This window comes from Nerophis lumbriciformis, linkage group LG13, assembly GCF_033978685.3.
Source record: "Nerophis lumbriciformis linkage group LG13, RoL_Nlum_v2.1, whole genome shotgun sequence".
NCBI lineage: Eukaryota > Metazoa > Chordata > Actinopteri > Syngnathiformes > Syngnathidae > Nerophis > Nerophis lumbriciformis.
The window spans coordinates 19,736,527-19,760,110 of NC_084560.2; the positions used below are offsets into that span (position 1 = coordinate 19,736,527).

At 39.5% G+C, this 23,584-nt stretch overlaps 1 protein-coding gene across 2 annotated transcripts in view; it reads left to right on the plus strand.

Moving 5' to 3' along the window:
• LOC133613769 (coiled-coil domain-containing protein 148-like) overlaps positions 1–23,584 on the plus strand; it is an 87,753-nt gene that overhangs the window by 61,136 nt on the left and 3,033 nt on the right. For both annotated transcript variants that reach the window (XM_061971541.1, XM_061971542.1), the window contains 4 exons: positions 568–708; positions 9,922–10,040; positions 14,294–14,411; positions 21,507–21,641. In XM_061971541.1, coding sequence (XP_061827525.1) covers positions 568–708; positions 9,922–10,040; positions 14,294–14,411; positions 21,507–21,641 — 513 coding nt within the window. The remainder of the gene's footprint in view (positions 1–567; positions 709–9,921; positions 10,041–14,293; positions 14,412–21,506; positions 21,642–23,584) is intronic.

Consider the following 23,584-nt stretch of genomic DNA (forward strand, 5'->3'; position numbering starts at 1 on the left):
TTCTGCCTGCGTGGGGCCGGTGGTCCCTGGGGACCGCACCTGCTGTTTTGGGTTGGGCTTTCTGGGTGGCTGGTGCTGTACTTTGGCTCCCGCACATACTGGGAGATAAATATATTGTACATGCAAACATACATACATATGTACATTCATACATGCATACGCTTGCACATACATCCATACACAAATACGTACATACACACACGCAACACATACATCCACACGCAAATTCACTGTACAAACACACATACACTCATGCATATATTCACGTTTCATCAAACCTATACTAAAGTTGTCCTCCTTGCATATATGTATTATCTTAATAAAATAAAGATGGATACTTCAGGATGAATATTTGGCTCCCAGAACACATTGTATACTCCCTATAAACCCTATAATTTTGATCAACTAACTAGAACAACATGAGGGAGCTAAATCAAGTTCTCTTTTAGTTTAAAAAATGTCCTTTTTGGAATCCTGTAACATTTATCATTCAATGCATCCTGAAGTAGTGTGATACATTGAAGGTATCTGACCTTATTATTATTATTATTCTTATTATTATTGTAGCTGCAGCAGTGGCGGGCCCATCAGGAAGAGGTCGCCCAGCTGCAGGGATCCATCGCTGCCCGACAACAAGAGGAAGCTGAAGCTATATTAAAGAGAGAGCAGGAGAAGGAAGCCGCCCTCAGGGCACATCAGAAAGAAAAGGTGAGAGTATCTGCATCACACATATATATATATATCAGTGACGTGCGGTGAGATTCATGGCTGGTGAGGCACTGACTTCATCACAGTCAGATTTATAAACATATGAACCCTAAAGAGTATCTTATTCACCATATGATTGGCAGCAGTTAACGGGTTATGTTTAAAGGCCTACTGAAACCCACTACTACCGACCACGCAGTCTGATAGTTTATATATCAATGATGAAATCTTAACATTGCAACACATGCCAATACGGCCGGGTTAGCTTACTAAAGTGCAATTTTAAATTTTGCGTGAAATATCCTGCTGAAAACGCCTCGGTATGATGACGAATGCGCGTGATGTCACGGATTGTGGAGGACATTTTGGGACAGCATGGTGGCCAGCTATCAAGTCGTCTGTTTTCATCGCAAAATTCCACAGTATTCTGGACATCTGTGTTGGTGAATCTTTTGCAATTTGTTCAATGAACAATGGAGACAGCAAAGAAGAAAGCTGTAGGTGGGAAGCGGTGTATTGCGGCCGACTGCAGCAACAACACAAACACAGCATTCATTGTTTACATTCCCGGAAGATGACAGTCAAGCTTTACCATTGGCCTGTGGAGAACTGGGACAACAGAGACTCTTACCAGGAGGACTTTGAGTTGGATACGCAGACACGGTACCGTGAGTAGGCATGCAGCTGCGGCTTCCAAACATTTGATCGCTTGCCCGTACGTGCGTGCCGCTATGTGTATGTCACGTACGTAACTTTGGGGACTATGGGGAAATATATGTGTTGTATGAACTTTGGGGAGGTGAACGGTACTTTGGGCTGTGGGATTGAGTGTGTTGTGCAGGTGTTTGAGTTGTATTGGCAGGTTATATGGACGGGAGGGGGGAGGTGTTTGTTATGCGGTATTAATTTGTGGCATATTAAATATAAGCCTGGTTGTGTTGTGGCTAATAGAGTATATATTTGTCTTGTGTTTATTTACTGTTTTAGTCATTCCCAGCTGAATATCAGGTCCCACCCGCCTCTCACAGCATCTTCCCTATCTGAATCGCTCCCACTGCCCTCTAGTCCTTCACTCTCACTTTCCTCATCCACAAATCTTTCATCCTCGCTCAAATTAATGGGGAAATCGTCGCTTTCTCGGTCCGAATCGCTCTCGCTGCTGGTGGCCATGATTGTAAACAATGTGCAGATGTGAGGAGCTCCACAACCTGTGACGTCACGCTACTCGTCTGCTACTTCCGGTACAGGCAAGGCTTTTTTATCAGCGACCAAAAGTTGGGAACTTTATCGTTGATGTTCTCTACTTAATCCTTTCAGCAAAAATATGGCAATATCGCGAAATGATCAAGTATGACACATAGAATGGACCTGCTATCTCCGTTTAAATAAGAAAATCGCATTTCAGTAGGCCTTTAAAAGCTCATACCAGCATTCTTCCCTGCTTGGCACTCAGCATCAGGGGTTGGAATTGGGGGTTAAATCACCAAAAATTATTCCCGGGCGCGGCGCCGCTGCTGCCTACTGCTCCCCTCACCTCCCAGGGGGTGATCAAGGGGATGGGTCAAATGCAGAGGACAAATTTCACCACATCTAGTGTGTGTGTGACAATCATTGGTACTTTAACTTAACTTTAACTTTACACATACAAACTGTAGCACACAAAAAAGCACATTTAGTAAAAAAAACGTTATTATGGTCTTACCTTTACTTATAAATGAAGTCCATGCGCTGCTCCTTCTGAACAAAAGCATCGATAACTTGTTTATAGAAGTCTTCCTTATCTTTCTTCAGTTTTAAAAGTCTCTCTGTCTCGATGGAGATCTTCCTTTAATTATTACCTCCTGCTTCGATTGAAAGTCCAGTTAAGGAAACTGTTTTATTTTAGATATGTAATCCTCCATGTTAAAAGTCCAGGCGAGAGGAAAAAGATAAACGATCGCTAACTCTTACTGCTTGTTGTCACTTATTCTGCAGCCGAGTAGTTGCAAGAATGATCTCTGGGATCACTAGCGTCCTCTACCACCAGGAAGCGGGATTACTGCGAGCCTCACCCAGTGCGTCTTCGCAGCCGTTTTATGATTGCTCAGCACAAGAAATACATTACACACATACAATTGTTGACAAAATACACTGTACATTATATACCTCAGCTAACTAAACTATGGAAATGTATAATATAATTCATATAGCAATACGGTCTCACTGCACAGCAGGCCAGCAGTTAGCCGAGTCATTGCGCAATCCATGGTGAGGCTCAACTGGCTGGTGACTCACCGCAAGTCTCTTCTCAGTATTTGAACGGCAAATGTGAAAATTCAGTGATTTTGAATACAAATAATCTAAAACTGGTGAAGTTAAATGGAAAATAACTTTATAGTATAATCACTGGATACATATAACAATTTAATTTTTTTTTTTTCTTTTTACATTTTTTTTCTTTCCATGATGGCACGTGAGGCCCCGCCTCACCTGCCTCCTTGACTGCACGTCACTGATATATATATATATATATATATATATATATATATATATATATATATATACACAGGTGAAACAAAAAAATGACATAGGCTAATTAACATACAACTCAAGTTAATTCAAGTTTTTTTTTTGTATCATTTCAATAATTATGGCTTCATATTACATATTAGTTTCACATTTGAAGTTGAATTGCTTACATTAATTAACTTTTGCAAGATATTACACATTTTTTGAGTTTCACTTGTATATGTTTGTATAGTACACTGTAGCTTTTAATGTTAAAAATGTCAGAAAATCCCAAATTAGACCAGAATTTTCAGGAAAAATATGCTTCTTTCGCTGCACAAAAACATGACTTAGACCTACTCAGTGGCCTAGTGTCCGCCCTGAGATCGGTAGGTTGTGAGTTCAAACCCCGGCCGAGTCATACTAAATACTATAAAAATGGGACCCACTACCTCCCTGCTTGGCACTCAGCATCAAGGGTTGGAATTGGGGGTTAAATCACCAGAAATGATTCCCGGGCGCGGCACTGCTGCTGCCCACTGCTCCCCTCACCTCCCAGGGGGTGAACAAGGGGATGGGTCAAATGCAGAGGACACATTGCACCACACCTAGTGTGTGTGTGACAATCATTGGTACTTTAACTTTAACTTAACTTAGACAAACTTTAATGATCCATAAAGGAAATTGTTCCACACTGTAGCTCAGTTACAAAGGATGGAAAGGATAAGGATCGAAAGGATAATGCACACAAGGGCACAAAAAGAGAGCGAAAACAAAAGGTATAAAGTAGACAAAAAATGTACCATAGTAGCAATATAACATATACCGGTATGTAATATTTACACATTATATATACAGTATGTAACATATTCTGATATACTATAGTATTATATTATATTATTATATAATATATAAAACATATAACAAATCCCAATTACCATGTGCAATATTAGAGTACCGTATTTTTTGGACTATAAATCGCAGTTTTTTTCATAGTTTGGCCGGGCTCCAGTGCGACTTATATGTTTTTTTCCTTTTTTATTATGCATTTTCGGCAGGTGCGACTTATACTCCGGTGCGATTTATACTCCGAAAAATATGGTATATGTAACAGCTGCAGCAAAATTAGGGCAGCATAAAATAAAGAGTAGATCCAGCAAAAAAAATAGACATTATAAACAAAGAGAGGTAGCAACATAGAAGCAGTCAAGTTATAGACAAATATCATCTATTGCTGCATGGCCAGTGATGACAGGGAATCAATGAAGTCAGCATGTGAGAATCGAGCATCATCATAGGCTTTGCTACTTATTAAAGGCGGCGTGTAGCATTGTTTTCTGTTTTACAGTGGCACACTTCTTTTTACACTTTTATCACGATTAAGAATGTTCAAAAAAAAAAAAAGACTCAATTCTGTGGATTGTGTAAAATGGATTAATCGTGTCATGGAGTGGAGATACTTGCCTGCATAGAATCACACAGAAATGAATGTCTATTAACATGTTGGGGGAAAAAAATACGGTTAATATTTTACAGCAAGGGTCTGAGAACATCATTTACCTGGGGGCTGCCCGAGCTAGAGGCTGGGCCGCAAAAAATATTCACTCCAGAATCACGTTTTAACCACGTGACTACATTTGTTAACTAGTTTTTCAGTAGTTATAGTGATCCTGAGCTATGGTGATCCTTAATTGTGTGAATGCTCCAAAGCATTCACACAATTTCTACACCAAAATTCATCTATTTATTTAACTTCCTCAACTTCTTCCACATTTTTCACCCGATTCAAACCGTTCCAACTTCAAACTGTTCAGCCTATTCGGGAATCGCGGGTTTTCCCTCGACAAATTCCAAAAATTCCCAGATATTCCAGGTTTTCCGGGATATTTTTCCTATTCAAAATGAATTGGCCATTTTTCAAACTTCCACCATTTCCACGTTTTTCAACCGATTCAAATCATCCTCCTTCAACACATTCCACTATCGTGGAACTTTAAACTACCCTTTTGCCAAGTTAAAAAAAGTTCCAGGATTTTCCAGAATTCTTGGTTTTCCAAAGCCCTATTTCCACCCTTTTTTCTGGCAACTACTCCTTCCACATTTTTCAACCGTTCCACCGTCAAAACATTTCTCTTAATGAGGACAAAAAACAAAGTTGTTTTTTGAACTGGAAAAATTCCCGGTTTTCCCGAAACTCCAGGAATTCTGTAATACCATTTCTACTTCAACATTTCTTGACCAATTTGAAAAATTCCAACACCAACCATTTCAATTCATTCAGACAATTTGAGTTTTTTTACCATTTCCAAAAAAATCCCGCATTTGCCGAAATTCCCTAATTTTTTGGAAATTCCCATTGAATTTCAATGGGACATTCTCAAAGTTCCACAACTCCCACATTTTTCATCTGATTTAAACTGTTCAAACTTCAAAATATTCAGCTTGTTTGGGAATTGTGTGCTCTACTTCAGCAATTCTAAAAGAAATTCCAGGATTTCAGTTCAACTTCAGCATTTGGAGCATTCACACGCATTTCCTTCAGGAATTGCCTCATCTAGTTATAAATGTCAAAATGAGTGTAAAATATTTATATTCCCCAGACATGGTCAAGGGACACTTTAGCTTGTTGCTCTTTGTGTTACCCAATGTGTGTCATTTTTTGTGTTTGGACCGTTATTGTAGTTAGTGTTTGTTCTAGTTTAAAGGCCTACTGAAATGCGATTTTCTTATTCAAACGGGGATAGCAGGTCCATTCTATGTGTCATACTTGATCATTTCGCGATATTGCCATATTTTTGCTGAAAGGATTTAGTAGAGAACATCGACGATAAAGTTCGCAACTTTCGGTCGCTGATAAAAAAGCCTTGCCTGTACCGGAAGTAGCAGACGAGTAGTGTGACGTCACAGGTTGTGGAGCTCCTCACATTTGCACATTGTTTACAATCATGGCCACCAGCAGCGAGAGCGATTCGGACCAAGAAAGCGACGATTTCCCCATTAATTTGAGCGAGGATGAAAGATTTGTGGATGAGGAAAGTGAGAGTGAAGGACTAGAGGGCAGTGGGAGCGATTCAGATAGGGAAGATGCTGTGAGAGGCGGGTGGGACCTGATATTCAGCTGGGAATGACTAAAACAGTAAATAAACACAAGACATATATATACTCTATTAGCCACAACACAACCAGGCTTATATTTAATATGCCACAAATTAATCCCGCATAACAAACACCTCCCCCCTCCCGTCCATATAACCCGCCAATACAACTCAAACACCTGCACAACACACTCAATCCCACAGCCCAAAGTACTGTTCACCTCTCCAAAGTTCAAACAGCACATATATTTCCCCAAAGTTACGTACGTGACATGCACATAGCGGCACGCACGTACGGGCAAGCGATCAAATGTTTGGAAGCCGCAGCTGCATACGTACTCACGGTACCGCGTCTGCGCATCCAACTCAAAGTCCTCCTGGTAAGAGTCTCTGTTGTTCCAGTTCTCCACAGGCCAATGGTAAAGCTTGACTGTCATCTTCCGGGAATGTAAACAATGAAACACCGGCTGTGTTTGTGTTGCCGCAATACACCGCTTCCCACCTACAGCTTTCTTCTTTGCTGTCTCCATTGTTCATTGAACAAATTGCAAAAGATTCACTAACACAGATGTCCAGAATACTGTGGAATTTTGCGATGAAAACAGACGACTTAATAGCTGGGCACCATGCTGTCCCAAAATGTCCTCTACAATCCGTGACGTCATGTGCCGGCGTCATCGTACCGAGACGTTTTCAGCAGGATATTTCGCGCAAAATTTAAAATTGCACTTTAGTAAGCTAACCCGGCCGTATTGGCATGTGTTGCAATGTTAAGATTTCATCATTGATATATAAACTATCAGACTGCGTGGTCGGTAGTAGTGGGTTTCAGTAGGCCTTTAAGATTACACTAAACTATGAATGTAAGTAGAGGGCCACAAACTATGGGCTTGAGATCCATTTGAAATATACACCATCTGAAATATACTAGCTTGCTTATAGAAAGCTACTTTTTTTGTTTGTTGTGCATAGGGTTGCAAAGGGGTGGAAAATTTCCGGAAACTTTCCGGAAATTTACCACGGGAAGTTAAGCTCGGGAAGTTTTGAAATTTTGACCATTTTTTGATTATTCAAAGTTGGACAACGACCATCTTATTCTGTAGAACAAGATGAGAAGCTTGTAAAACACTAATGCAATACCACACACAGATATAAATAGTCAGCTAAACAATTGGAGTAGTCTTTAAAAATATTTTACTGATGGACAAATGAATAGAAATAGGCTAGATTAATAAATGATCACTCAATCAGCAAACTATAACCTACATTCTTGTATGACAACAGAATGGCTAGCAGAACAGAAGGCAGAAGAAACTACACCTTTTGATTTAGTATTTCCTAGTTGAACTTTACAGATCACAAAAAAAGTAAATTCGGATCGCTAACGTTGTTAGCATAAATGAATGGGATTTAACAGAGAAAATTAGCATCACAGCTAACGGAGAAATATTTTTAGTTCATTATGAGACTGTGGTGGTACATATACCTAGCTAGCTAGAGATTTTGGCCCCAAAATCGTTTAACAAGTACAGGAACAGCTAGCTAGTTTGAGTGGAAGTCTGCTGGAGTAGTCTACAGTCATACAGTAACAAGCAATTACACCTCTATTCAACATAAATACCATAGATCAAATATATTTACCACAGTGATATCATCAAAACTTACCTGACTGGATGAAGTCCTTGGGCTCAAATACTAGTGTGGCCTCAATTAAATTTTTTTTTCACCATGCTTTCTGTAACCAACCGGACCAAACTCACACGCATTACAAACATAGCAGCTAAAATCCAACATTTCAGACTTAAACCACAGGTCCATCACCAGACTGGCAAAAACAATAGTCCAGGATATCACTCACCCACTACACCAATACATCATCCCACTACCATCAGGGCGCAGATACAGAACTATCACATTCCGGAGGGTCCGCCTCAGGAAAAGCCTTATCCCTGCAGCTATAGCCGCCCTTAACAGCAGGCCCGGCCGACCTGTCTGACAGGCCTGTAAATGTGTGTTGGTCATGTATGATGTCTTTTCGTTATTTTTTTGTGATGTGTAATGTCTATTGTTTAAATGTACGGCAGTGACAATGAATTTCCCCAAGGGGACCAATAAATCAAAATCAAAATCAATCAATCAATTCAATAGCCCTGCTGTAGTGTGTAGCATGCTGGGAATTATCTGTGCATGTGATGGAGGAATGCACAGTGCAGGGTTGAAATTCTACTGAATTTGCATTAAATCAGGGTTTTTTTTAGCTAAAAATCATGCTGCAAAATCTAGCATGTTGCATTCAATGTTTGTTCCCATTAATTTACCATTAATTCCGATGGAAAGTTTCCAACTTTGAATATTCCCGGAATTTTGCAACCCTCGTTGTGCAGTCATTTTTGTGTTTGTACGGTTATCGTAGTTTGTGTTCTTTCTCGTTCAGGATTTACACGACTACACTAAACTGTGACGCTAAGTAGAGGGCCGCAAAACATTGGCCTGCAGACCGCGATGCTGGGAATTATCTGTGCATGTGATGGAGGAATGCACAGTGCAGGGTTGAAATTCTACTGAATTTGCATTCAATCAGGATGTTTTAGCTAATAATCATGCTGCAAAATCTAGCATGTTGCATTCAATGTTTATTCCCATTCATTTCCCATTAATTCCCATGGAAAGTTTCCAACTTTGAATATTCCCGGAATTTTGCAACCCTCGTTGTGCAGTCATTTTTGTGTTTGTACGGTTATCGTAGTTTGTGTTCTTTTTCGTTCAGGATTTACACGACTACACTAAACTGTGACGCTAAGTAGAGGGCCGCAAAACATTGGCCTGCAGACCGCGATGCTGGGAATTATCTGTGCATGTGATGGAGGAATGCACTGTGCAGGGTTGAAATTCTACTGAATTTGCATTAAATCAGGGTTTTTTTTAGCTAATAATCATGCTGCAAAATCTAGCATGTTGCATTCAATGTTTATTCCCATTCATTTCCCGTTAATTCCCATGGAAAGTTTCCAACTTTGAATATTCACGGAATTTTGCAACCCTCGTTGTGCAGTCATTTTTGTGTTTGTACGGTTATCGTAGTTTGTGTTCTTTCTCGTTCAAGATTGACACGACTACACCAAACTATGACGCTAAGTAGAGGGCCACAAAACATTGGCCCGCAGACCGCAAGTTCGAGACCCCTGTTTCGCAACACCTGAAAAATGTGTCCAAATGTTTTTATGTCAGGAATGGTACTAACATTACATCATTGTGTTTAGAGAAAAAGTTCCCTTGGATAGGAACATAATCATGTGTTAGTCTGACTGTTTAATTAAGTCCCCCCCTTCCTCCTCTCCTCCTCTCCCTGGGCGCTATGCTGGAAGAGAATTAGAAACCTGAGACATGATGATTAATGAGAGCGTTTACGATGCATTTGACTCCTCATAATTCAGCACAATCGCCCGCCAGACATTGAAATATCGTCCCATTTTCTCCATTTACGTTTATCTGATTCCAGCGTTGTCACGTCAATAGGACACAAGCACCGCCTATAGCTGTGTGCAAGTCAGACTCGGGCCCACGTCGCCTCCACTTCGCCCTTTCTTCAGGCTGTTGTTGGTAAACGTCTGCACTAATGTTCTCCACTCAGCTCCGGAAATTTAATTTGGAGCAGCAGAAGCGGAGGGAGGAGCTGGAGCAGAGGGATCAGGACAGGCTGGCGAAATTGAGGGGCGCCATGGAGGAGCAGGCCAGGCAAGATAGAGATAGGTGAGCAATGCATTGTGGGATGTTGGGTTTCCATGGCTTTCATACATCAATGTGAATCCAGAGATCATCACAACTTCTACAAGCCATACCAGTGTTTTTCAACCACTGATACAGTCTGGTGTGCCGTGGGGGATGATCTAATTTCAGCTATTTGGGTTAAAAATATGTTTTGCAAACCTGTAATTATAGTCTGCAAATGATGAGTGTCGGTGCTGTCTAGACCTCTGCAGAGTAACCGTGTAATACTCTTCCATATCAGTAGGTGGCAGCAGGTAGCTAATTGCTTTGTAGATGTCGGGAACAGCGGGAGGCAGCATGCAGGTAAAAAGTAGAACCTTTATTTAACCAGATAAGAAACCCATTGAGATCAAGATCTCTTTCACAAGTCATGTCACAGAGCAGTTTCAAAAAAGTAATACGTTGAGACATACATTTTAAAATACAAAAAAGAAAACTGTAAAACAATAAAGATGTACACCTTTTAAAAACACAGGCAATGTGCAAAAGTCTCTTGCTGTTTGTCCTTCAGGACAGAACGGAAGTCTTCAAATGGAAGTCGTTCAGTGAGTTTCAGTTTCATCTGCAATGCATTCTCTTTTGCCAAATTCAGTCCGTACATGGGGAATAGTTAAAACATACAAATTGTTAGAACGTAATGTATAAGAGCTGTTTTTTCTTTGCAACAAAGTACACAAGTATGGAGGTATTAAACCTAAAAGAGCCTTATAAATGATAGTCAAAGGTGTCTAATGCTTAAACCAAAAATAAACAAAAGGTGAGTGCCCCTAAGAAAAGGCATTGAAGCTTAGGGAAGGCTATGCAGAAAACTGATGGCTAGAAAGTAAACAAAAACAGAATGCTGGACGACAGCAAAGACTTACTGTGGAGCAGAGACGGCGTCCACAATGTACATCCGAACATGACATGACAATCAACAATGTCCCCACAAAGAAGGATAAAAACAACTGAAATATTCTTGATTGCTAAACAAAGTAGATGCGGGAAATATCGCTCAAAGGAAGACATGAAACTGCTACAGGAAAATACCAAAAAAAGAGAAAATGCCACCAAAATAAGAGCGCGAGACAAGAAGTATGAGGGGCCGTTAGGGACATTATTCAGAATTACCTCTTACATACACTACTGAAATGCTCTCACACAAACAACTGAAATCGTTTTCTTTTATACACACTACTGAAACACTCTTATAAACACTACTGAAATGCTCTTACATACACTACTGAAATGCTCTCACATAAACAACTGAAATGTTTTTCTTTTATACACACTACTGAAACACTCTTATAACACTACTGAAATGCTCTTACATACACTACTGAAATGCTCTTACATACACTACTGAAATGCTCTTACATACACTACTGAAATGCTCTTATAAATACTACTGAAACACTCTTATAAACACTACTGAAACACTCTTACATACACTACTGAAACACTCTTATAAACACTACTGAAATGTTCTTACATACACTACTGAAACACTCTTATAAACACTACTGAAATGCTCGTACATACACTACTGAAACACTCTTATAAACACTACTGAAATGCTCTTACATATACTACTGAAACACTCTTATAAACACTACTGAAACACTCTTATAAACACTACTGAAACATTCTTACATACACTACTGAAACACTCTTATAAACACTACTGAAACACTCTTATAAACACTACTGAAACGCTCTTATAAACACTATTGAAACATTCTTACATACAATACTGAAACACTCTTATAAACACTACTGAAACACTCTTACATACACTACTGAAACACTCTTATAAACACTACTGAAACACTCTTATAAACACTACTGAAACACTCTTATAAACACTACTGAAACACTCTTATAAACACTACTGAAACATTCTTACATACACTACTGAAACACTCTTATAAACACTACTGAAACACTCTTATAAACACTACCGAAACACTCTTATAAACACTACCGAAACATTCTTACATACACTACTGAAACACTCTTATAAACACTACTGAAATGTTTTTGTCTCACGCACACACACACACACACCTGGAATTATTTTTCACTAGTATGTATAAACGGATTTCACCTGTGTGCGTGTGAGAGACAACAATTTCAGTAGTATGTGTGCAAAGATTTCAGTTATGTGTATGAGCGCATCTTACCAGTGTGTATGCAAGCATTTTACCAGTGTGTGTAAGAGCATCTTACTAGTGTGTGTGAGGGATGTTGCATTCCGGTTCCGGTCACCAATAATCCCCGCCCCTTTTCAGACAAGTTTTTTTTTTTTTTTTTTTTTTTTTTTTTTTTTAAAGCCAAGTTGTGGACAAAATGTCTGCCGACAAGTAGCTTAACCGAGGTGGGAGCTCCACTTCATAATTTGAGGGCTTCAGCGGAGAATATAAGAACATTTTCAATGCAACAAGGGTCGGGCTGCCGCCGTTGGTCGCCCCTGCAGGACGCGGCACCTGAGCGGCCACACAGGTGCCTTTCTCCTCCCGACAGCCAAGCAGCCTGGAGCAAATGTTACCTTGCGAGTTTACACTGCACATATGCAACGTTTCAGTTCATGGACATCGAAGCAAGAGGAGGAAAAGGTAATTAGACATTATTTATTTCTAAATGATTGTAGAATCACACGAAATGTAAGGCGACATATGGCATTGTAGTGAGCTACAATGGTAACGTGTCGAAATGTGAGTCACATCGTGGTACGTCAGTAGCTGATCAAATACTAATGATAATGGATTACATTTATTTAGCGCTTTTCTATCGACTAGATAAGGGGTCCCCAAACTACGTTGTGGTATTTTAGGCTTCATAATGCGCCACACATTTTCAATGGGAGACAGGTCTGGACTACAGGCAGGCCAGTCTAGTACCCGCACTCTTTTACTATGAAGCCACGCTGTTGTAACACGTGGCTTGGCATTGTCTTGCTGAAATAAGCATGGGCGTCCATGAAAAAAACGTTGCTTGGATGGCAACATGTGTTGCTCCAAAACCTGTATGTACCTTTCAGCATTAATGGTGCCTTCACAGATGTGTAAGTTACCCATGCCTTGGGCACTAATACACCCCCATACCATCACAGATGCTGGCTTTTCAACTTTGCACCTAGAACAATCCAGATGGTTCTTTTCCTCTTTGTTCCGGAGGACACAATGTCCACAGTTTCCAAAAACAATTTGAAATGTGGACTCGTCAGACCACAGAACACTTTTCCACTTTGTATCAGTCCATCTTAGATGAGCTCAGGCCCAGCGAAGCCGACGGCGTTTCTGGGTGTTGTTGATAAACGGTTTTCGCCTTGCATAGGAGAGTTTTAACTTGCACTTACAGATGTAAAGACCAACTGTAGTTACTGACAGTGGGTTTCTGAAGTGTTCCTGAGCCCATGTGGTGATATCCTTTACACACTGATGTCGCTTGTTGATGCAGTACAGTCTGAGGAATCGAAGGTCACGGGCTTAGCTGCTTACGTGCAGTGATTTCTCCAGATTCTCTGAACCCTTTGATGATATTACGGACCGTAGATGGTGAAATCCCTAAATTCCTTGCAATAGCTGGTTGAGAAAGGTTTTTCTTAAACTGTTCAACAATTTGCTGACGCATTTGTTGACAAAGTGGTGACCCTCGCCCCATCCTTGTTTGTGAATGACTGAGCATTTCATGGAATCTACTTTTATACCCAATCATGGCACCCACATGTTCACCTGTGGGATGTTCCAAATAAGTGTTTGATGAGCATTCCTCAACTTTATCAGTATTTATTGCCACCTTTCCCAACTTCTTTGTCACGTGTTGCTGGCATCAAATTCTAAAGTTAATGATTATTTGCAAAAAAAAAAGATTATCAGTTTGAACATCAAATATGTTGTCTTTGTAGCATATTCAATTGAATATGGGTTGAAAATGATTTGCAAATCATTGTATTCCGTTTATATTTACATCTAACACAATTTCCCAATTCATATGGAAACGGGGTTTGTGTTTCTGTCACACACTGCAGTGCTATCACACTTTGGCTATGACAATGAAGGAAAAGAAGGCTCCCGCGGGGTATAAAAAAGGGCCGATATGAGAGAAGTTGCACACTGACAGCCTCATAAAAAGCCACAAGAGCTTGGAGGTGTGCTGTGTCAGGAGCGACGTGCCATGTTTGTGCAGCGCTGCGACAGATGGAAGGGAGAGCATGTTCGGGTCTAATGTCCTTGCCCTCTTGTGCCCTCCCTCAGGGTACTGTTTCGGGCCGAGGTGTTGGCGCAACGCAAGGAGGAGAAGGAGGCCAGTGAGCTGGAGCGGTACAGGGAGGAAGTGGAGAAGCAGAATCGACTGGAAGCACTCCGGAACCAGGTGGATAATTCTTTGCTGTTAACCCTCTCAAGTATATTGATTGGCCCTTTCAGAGAAATGGACTCAGTGCAGAAGGGGTGAGGGCTGCTTTAATTTTGACTGGAACAACACTGCCACCCTGTGGTAGAAAATGAGAATACATTTATATAGAATATAGTTTTATTTGTCATTATTACAGTAAACAGGTTCAAAGAACAACGAAATTGGAGCAGATCCCCTAAGGTGCATACACAATAATTTAATAATATAATAGTAAAAAAAAAAGATAAAAAAGAAGATATGTATCTAAATATATATGTATATATCCACACACATGCACACATCCATACATATGCATATATATACATATACACATATAACATTATTGCATAATACTACTGCATAATAACAGCTTTCTGTGTGATAATTTACATTTTAAATTACACTTTTCCCCCTAAGCTTGTCTGCTTGAATTACCTTTTTTCTGCACGTTTTTTTCCAGAGAGTGCATTACATTTATGTTAAATAAAAAATAATAAATAAAGGTTAAAAAAAACACACAAAAAAAAACACTTTCCTACATTATGTAAAACATATGTTCAATTTTCTATTTCCCTTTATTTAACCAGGTAAAGACTCATTGAGATTAAAATCTATTTTTCAAGAGCGACCTGACAAAGAGGGCGGCACAAACAAAGTTACAATAGTAATTACAGCAAGACAATACCACAGAACAACAATGGTCATACCACAACAGGTCAAAAGTAATTTAACACGATTTAAGTAATAATTCAATTTAAAAGCGAGTACATTTCCATACATATGCATATATATACATATACACATATAACATTATTGCATAATACTACTGCATAATATCAGCTTTTTGTGTGATAATTTCCATTTTAAATTACACTTTTTTCCCTAAGCTTGTCTGCTTGAATTTAATAACAGGACATTACTTTTTTTCTGCACGTTTTTTTCCAGAGAGTGCATTACATTTATGTTAAATAAAAAATAAATAAAGGTTAAAAAAACAAACAAAAAAAACACTTTCCTACATTATGTAAAACGTATGTTCAATCTTCTATTTCCCTTTATTTAACCAGGTAAAGACTCATTGAGATTAAAATCTATTTTTCAAGAGCGACCTGACAGACACAAAGTTACAATGATAATTACACCAAGACAATACGACAGAACAACAGCGGTCATACCACAACAGGTCAAAAGTAATTTAACACGATTTAAGTAATAATTCAATTTAAAAGCCAGTACATTTCCCAAGAGAACGTGGTATGTACAGTCGTCCCTCGCCACATCGTGCTTTAAATATTGAGGCTTCACCGCGTTGCAGATTTTTGGGGATATTCTGAATTTTTTGGTCCTCAATTATGCATTTTCAAGCATAAAAATGGCTCGATGAACTAAATATCATTACTACAGTAGTATTGACCAGTAGAAGAGACCAAAACGGAGCGCAATGTTAAATTTGGTGGTCACTAGGGATGTCCGATAATGGTTTTTTGCCGATATCCGATATTCCGATATTGTCCAACTCTTTAATTACCGATACCGATATCAACCGATACCGATATATACAGTCGTGGAATTAACACATTATTATGCCTAATTTGGACAACCAGGTATGGTGAAGATAAGGTACTTTTAAAAAAAATTAATAAAATAAGATAAATAAATTTAAAACATTTTCTTGAATAAAAAAGAAAGTAAAACAATTTAAAAACAGTTACATAGAAACTAGTAATTAATGAAAATGAGTAAAATTAACTGTTAAAGATTAGTACTATTAGTGGACCAGCAGCACGCACAATCATGTGTGCTTACGGACTGTATCCCTTGCAGACTGTATTGATATATATTGATATATAATGTAGGAACCAGAATATTGATAACAGAAAGAAACAACTCTTTTGTGTGAATGGGGGAGGGAGTTTTTTTGGGTTGGTGCACTAATTGTAAGTGTATCTTGTGTTTTTTATGTTGATTTAATAAAAAATAAAAAAAAATAAAACGATACCGATAAAAAACAAACCGATACCGATAATTTCCGATATTACATTTTAAAGCATTTATCGGCTGATAACATCGGCCTGCCTCGTGGTCACTGATTGGCTCAGCCTCAGCAAGCATTTCTATGTTGAAGTTGTCCTCAAACTTTGTTCACCAAGTGCCACCTCAGAAAAAAACTTTGCTCTCCAGGTGCCACCATAATGACCAACATTTTTGTTTTTTTTCAACATTTTTATTACATTGTTACATTACATTACACACATTTTGAACAGTAACACTGTGTTTAAATATCGGAAAATAAAACCTGCATACTTTAATAAAGTGATTCTTTGGTGTACCATTAGATCCAGTCTTGTGAACTGGCGGCCCGCGGGCCACATCCGGCCTGACAAAGCTTCTCATTTGGCCCGCTGAACAACACCCAAATAGGCTTAAAGAAACCATTAAAAAAAAGGGCTGCTCATTTATGCAGTGCTACCGCCACCCTGCAGGGGGCAACAGCAAAGCATGTGTGTCACAATGAAGCAGCAGTGGGTGAGTAGAAGTAGATGGCACTATCGACCCTGAAAAAAACATCAAAATAAATCACGAAAATCTGACTTTTAACAGCGACTGGACAACAAAGTATGGATGCATTGAAATGGCTGACTTTGTGATGTGTTTTGTATTTGTGGTCGTGTTGTTTTTGGCCGTTTAACTCTGGCAATTTAAACTAGTTAAATACATGTAGTGCTGAATTTGACCAGCAGATGGCGATAACGCTACACCTAAGCTTAGGTTTAATTGTGTTAAACCACTTGTGTGTAATAAAATATCATCTATTTTATTTATGTTAAATACACAACGTACGTTATACTTTTGTAATGTTTATATTTGTAGTCTTGCAAACCTAAATATATAAGTAAACACTGTTTAAAAGGAATAGAACCTCCAGAGGCACTTTCTAAAGAAACATCCAAATTTTGATGTGCGGCCCCTGAGACCTTGGGCTCTTGAAACTGCGGCCCTCTTCAATGTGTAGTAGAATATAGCCCTGCACTAGACAGAACCTGCGTACCTCTAGTGCAGAGGTGTCAAACTCATTTTAGCTCAGGGGCCACACGGGCCGGACTATTGAAATCATGGCATTAAAACTAAAAAATGAAGACAACTTCAGATTGTTTTATTTTGTCTTATTTTGGCCAAAAATAGAACAAACACATTCTGAAAATATTACAATAAAAATATAGAAAAAAATACCGGGCAGCGGTAAAGTTTAGATCCATGAAGGAAAGAAGAAAGTGAATGAATGTTTATAACTGAGTAAATTTACATGTGCATAAAAAAATGTTTTCTTTTGGTTTTTTTTAATTAACTAAGTAATGTTTATGACAACATTTTTCCAAAACACAATATAGAATGTGAGATATAACAGGATAATGCATACATTTAGCATTTATTTTCAAAAAGCTTAAAAAAAGTGGGACCCCAAAAATGTACTGAGGGACCCCATTTTTATGACTTGATGGGGTCTACAGTGGTTAATGAATATGTTGTGTCTATTTTATTTTTGAGGCAAACAAAGTTTCTCAGAAAAGTGTTTTTACCTTTTTTTTTTTGTACATGTCAACGTCATCATTTTATATTCATCTGATATTTTAGTAAATGGGCAAGATTTTTAAGTGTGGTAAAAACACTACCTGACTTCATAGAGCCACTTGTTGTAGGTTCATCGTCCCTCATCACATCACGCTTCAACGTTTGCAGCTTCACTCTATCAGTTTTATTATTAATTTTTTTAAATCATATTTTACATATTTTTGGACGATACAAACCCCGTTTCCATATGAGTTGGGAAATTGTGTTAGATGTAAATATAAACGTAATACAATGATTTGCAAATCCTTTTCAAGCCATATTCAATTGCATGCACTACAAAGACAAGATATTTGATGTTCAAACTCATAAACTTTATTTTTTTTTGCAAATAATAATTAACTTAGAATTTCATGGCTGCAACACGTGCCAAAGTAGTTGGGAAAGGGCATGTTCACTACTGTGTTACATCACCTTTCCTTTTAACAACACTCAGTAAACGTTTGGGAACTGAGGAGACACATTTTTTAAGCTTCTCAGGTGGAATTCTTTCCCATTCTTGCTTGATGTACAGCTTAAGTTGTTCAACAGTCCGGGGGTCTCCGTTGTGGTATTTTAGGCTTCATAATGGGAGACTGGTCTGGACTACAGGCAGGCCAGTCTAGTACTCGCACTCTTTTACTATGAAGCCACGTTGATGTAACACGTGGCTTGGCATTGTCTTGCTGAAATAAGCAGGGGCGTCTATGGTAACGTTGCTTGGATGGCAACATATGTTGCTCCAAAACCTGTATGTACATTTCAGCATTAATGGTGCCTTCAAAGATGTGTAAGTTACCCATGTCTTGGGCACTAACACACCCCCATACCATCACAGATGCTGGCTTTTCAACTTTGCGCCTATAACAATCCGGATGGTTCTTTTCCTCTTTGATCCGGAGGACACGACGTCCACAGTTTCCAAAAACAATTTGAAATGTGGACTCGTCAGACCACAGAACACTTTTCCATTTTGTAACAGTCCATCTTAGATGAGCTCAGGCCCAGCGAAGCCGACGGCGTTTCTGGGTGTTGTTGATAAACAGTTTTCGCCTTGCATAGGAGAGTTTTAACTTGCACTTACAGATGGAGCGACCAACTGTAGTTACTGACAGTGGGTTTCTGACATGTTTCTGAGCCCATGTGGTGATATCCTTTACACACTGATGATGTTGATGCAGTACAGCTTGAGGGATCGAAGGTCACAGGCTTAGCTGCTTACGTGCAGTGATTTCTCCAGATTCTCTGAACCCTTTGATGATATTACGGACCGTAGATGGTGAAATCCCTAAATTCCTTGCAATAGCTGGTTGAGAAAGGTTTTTCTTAAACTGTTCAACAATTTGCTCACGCATTTGTTGACAAAGTGGTGACCCTCGTCCCATCTTTGTTTGTGAATGATTGAGCATTTCATGGAATCTACTTTTATACCCAATCATGGCACCCACCTGTTCCCAATCTGCCTGTTCACCTGTGGGATGTTCCAAATAAGTGTTTGATGAGCATTCCTCAACTTTATCAGTATTTATTGCCACCTTTCCCAGCTTCTTTGTCACGTGTTGCTGGCATCAAATTCTAAAGTTAATGATTATTTGCAAAAAAAAAAAAAAAAAGTTTATCAGTTTGAACATCAAATATGTTGTCTTTGTAGCATATTCAACTGAATATGGGTTGAAAATGATTTGCAAATCATTGTATTCCGTTTATATTTACATCCAACACAATTTCCCAACTCATATGGAAACGGGGTTTGTATATAGCGCTTTTCTACCTTCAAGGTACTCAAAGCGCTTTGACACTTTTGCCACATTCACCCATTCACACACACATTCACACCCTGATGGCGGGAGCTGCCATGCAAGGCCCTAACCACGACCTATCAGGAGCAAGGGTGAAGTGTCTTGCTCAAGGATACGACGGACGTGACGAGGTTGGTAGAAGAAGGTGGGGATCGAACCAGGAACCCTCAGGTTACTGGCACGGCCACTCTCCCAACTGCGCCACGCCGTCCCGAAAAAAATAAACCACATGATGTTAGTGCACTAGTGAAATTATATTTATATAGCGCTTTTCTCTAGTAACTCAAAGCGCTTTACATAGTGAAACCCAATATATAAGTTACATGTTTAAACTAGTGTGGGTGGCACTGGGTGCCCAAGGACACAAAGGCAGTGACTAGGATGGCAGAAGCGGGGATCGAACCTGGAACCCTCAAGTTGCTGGCACGGCCACTCTACCAACCGAGCTGTACCTTTGACACCGCTGCTCTAGTGGTACATGTACCACGGTTTGATAATCTGCAATATTGAATTAAAGGAGTGTAAAGGGGACTATATGGTGTTATTTCATGTCCAATGTTGAAAAACATTGTTATGCTCTAGCTATGAAAATATTTTATTTATAATTAATACTTTGCGGACATTCACTTTTCGCGTTCATGTCCGAAACCAATTATCAGCAATAAGCGAAGGACGACTGTAGTTAGAAAATTGCACGCTGAGCTCAGTATTTAGCAATGTGGAAATCTGAGAATTACCGTATTGTCATTGTTTCAATACAATTGTATTATACACTATTTTGCCAAAAGTATTTAGCCACCCATCCAAATGATGAGAATCAGGTGTCCTAATCACTTGGCCCGGTGTATAAAATCAAGCACTTGGGCATGGAGACTGTTTCTACAAACATTTGTGAAAGAATGGGCCAGCGTGGAACTGTCATAGGATGCCACCTGTGCAACAAATCCAGTCGTGAAATTTCCTCGCTCCTAAATATTCCAAAGTCAACTTTATTATAAGAAAAGTGAAGAGTTTGGGAACAACAGCAACTCAGCCACCAAGTGGTAGGCCAGGTAAACTGACAGAGAGGGGTCGGCGGATGCTGAAGCGCATAGTGCAAAGACTTTCTGCACAGTCTGAGCTCCAAACTTCATATGACCTTCCAATTAGCCCACGTACAGTACGCAGAGAGCTTCATGGAATGGCTTTCCATGGCCGAGCAGCTATATCTAAGCCATCCATCACCAAGTCCAATGCAGTGGTGTAAAGCACGTCGCCACTGGACTCTAGAGAAGTGGAGACGCCTTCTCTGGAGTGATGAATCACACTTTTCCATCTGGCAATCTGATGGACCAGTTTGGGTTTGGAGGTTGCCAGGAGAACGCTACATTTCGGACTGCATTGTGCCGAGTGTGAAATTTGGTGGAGGAGGAATTATGGTGTGGGGTTGGTATTTCAGGAGTTGGGCTTGGCCCCTTAGTTCCAGTGAAATGAACTTTGAATGCTCCAAGATACCAAAACATTTTGGACAATTCCATGGGATGGCACTTCAAGTTCATATGTGAGTCAAGGCAGGTGGCCAAATACTTTTGGCAATATAGTGTATCTCAGTAGAGTGTGTGCCTAATATTATGGCCTATGTTAGTGTTTAAGCTTTGACTCCACATTAAATGTTCTGTGTTGCTCTCAGGTGGCTGTGGTGGCGCAGTCTGACATGGAGAGGATGATGGGAGACACTCAGTCTTGGAGGAATCGATATTTAAACATGAAAGAAGTTGACATCCAGAAACCTCTCTTTGGACTCAACACGTACACAGATGCACAGGTGATGAATGCACACGCTCCATAAATATATTTCGGCTGTTATTTTTAAACAATGTAAGTCAATTTGGGCTTCAAATGGTTATTTTTTTAAATATCTTACGCCTCAACCAATTCTGCAACCAGCAATGGTGTTGACGCAGTAAATAAGGACAGACACAATCAGCGAAACTACTCTAAAATGACAAACACCAACTTTATAGAAAGTTGGTACTAATGGAGAAGCCATTACATTTTGGTGAATATCTGGATTAAAGGGCTAAAACTAAATGTAGGAACCTCTACTGACGAACTTAATTGGTACTTCAACTGGGTTTGTAATAAGAAAAATGTGTGTAGTGAAGCAAATTTCTCATTAAGAAACAATGTAAATATTAATAATGGGTTATAGCCTTGACAAAAGTTCATATTTTAGTGAAGGAACGGAAATGTTTTTCTCTCACACACACTACTGAAACACTCGTACACTACTGAAATGTTTTCTCTCACACACACTACTGAAATCCTTACACACACACACACACACACACACACACACACACACACACACACACACACACACACACACACACACACACACACACACACACACACACAACAAAGTTTTTTTCTCTCATACACTACTGAAAACCTCGCACACACACACGCACACACACACACACACACACCTGAAATTATTTGTGTGCGTGTGTGTGTGTGTGTGTGTGCGAGGTTTTCAGTAGTGTGAATGAGAGAAAAATCTTTGTTGTGTGTGTGTGTGTGTGAAAGGATTTCAGTAGTGTGTGTGAGTATTTCAGTAGTGTATGTGAGTATTTCAGTAGTGTATGTGAGAGTGTTTCAGTAGTGTGTGTGAGAAAGAAATGGCCACGGTGTGTGAGAGAAAAACATTTCGGTAGTGTTTATGAGAGTGTTTCAGTAGTGTGCGAGAGTATTTCAGTAGTTTGTGTGAGTGTTTCATAACTCTGCATAACATGTTATGGTGGTTCTTTGGTCAAAATGTTGCATAGATGATGTTTTACAGATCATCTTCAAGCCACTTATTTACGTGGCTCACCTTCGACAGCGTCTTCTCCCCGTCATCTTTGTTGTAGCGGTGTAGCGTGCAAGGACGGGAGTGGGAGAAGTGTCAAAAGATGGAGCTAACTGTTTTAATGAGATTCAGACTTTACTTCAATTCATAACGGAGCAGCATCTCCTCATCCGTGGCTCACTAGTGCAACAGCAACACAGGAAATGTGTCCCGTGAAAAACTGTCCGACCAGAACTCTCTAACAACTAAAAGTTCCTTGAGTGAATAATGTAAACTCACTACACCGGTATGTTTTAGCGCTTTCATAGCGAGTTTACTGACAGATATAAGTAAGAACTTTCCACTACTTTATATTAGAAATGGCAACAGCAGAGGATGAATGTCCCATAACAAGAAGATAGAGAATAAGAAGAAGCTTATCGACTATGGTGTCACCAGGGACTACAAAGGCAGACTCGCGCAAATTTTCAGGACTTATGCAGATCCCAAATACAGATCAGTATGTACCAGAAGGTAAGAAAAGTTGCTTTAGTATGTTATTACGAAACAAAACGCCAGATAATTTGTCTTACCTTATACACACACCATAATAATACTCGTATTTGAAGCACAGTACAATCCATCAAGCGGTGCGGCTTCATAACTTACCAAAGTCGCGCTAAAACATTTTGATAGATTTTTGAGCGCCGTGTGTAATGTTCTATATTTTCAATGGAACATATAAAATGTTGGTGTTGTTTACTTGAGTCATATTGCAGTCTACACGTATCTCTTATGTGTGACTGCCATCTACTGGTCACACTAATCATGTCACCATGTACCAAACAAAATAGCTTCAAGGTCGGTAAACACAACCAAAATGATTCCGTACATTAGGCGCACCGGGTTATAAGGCGCACTGTCGTGTTTTGAGAAAA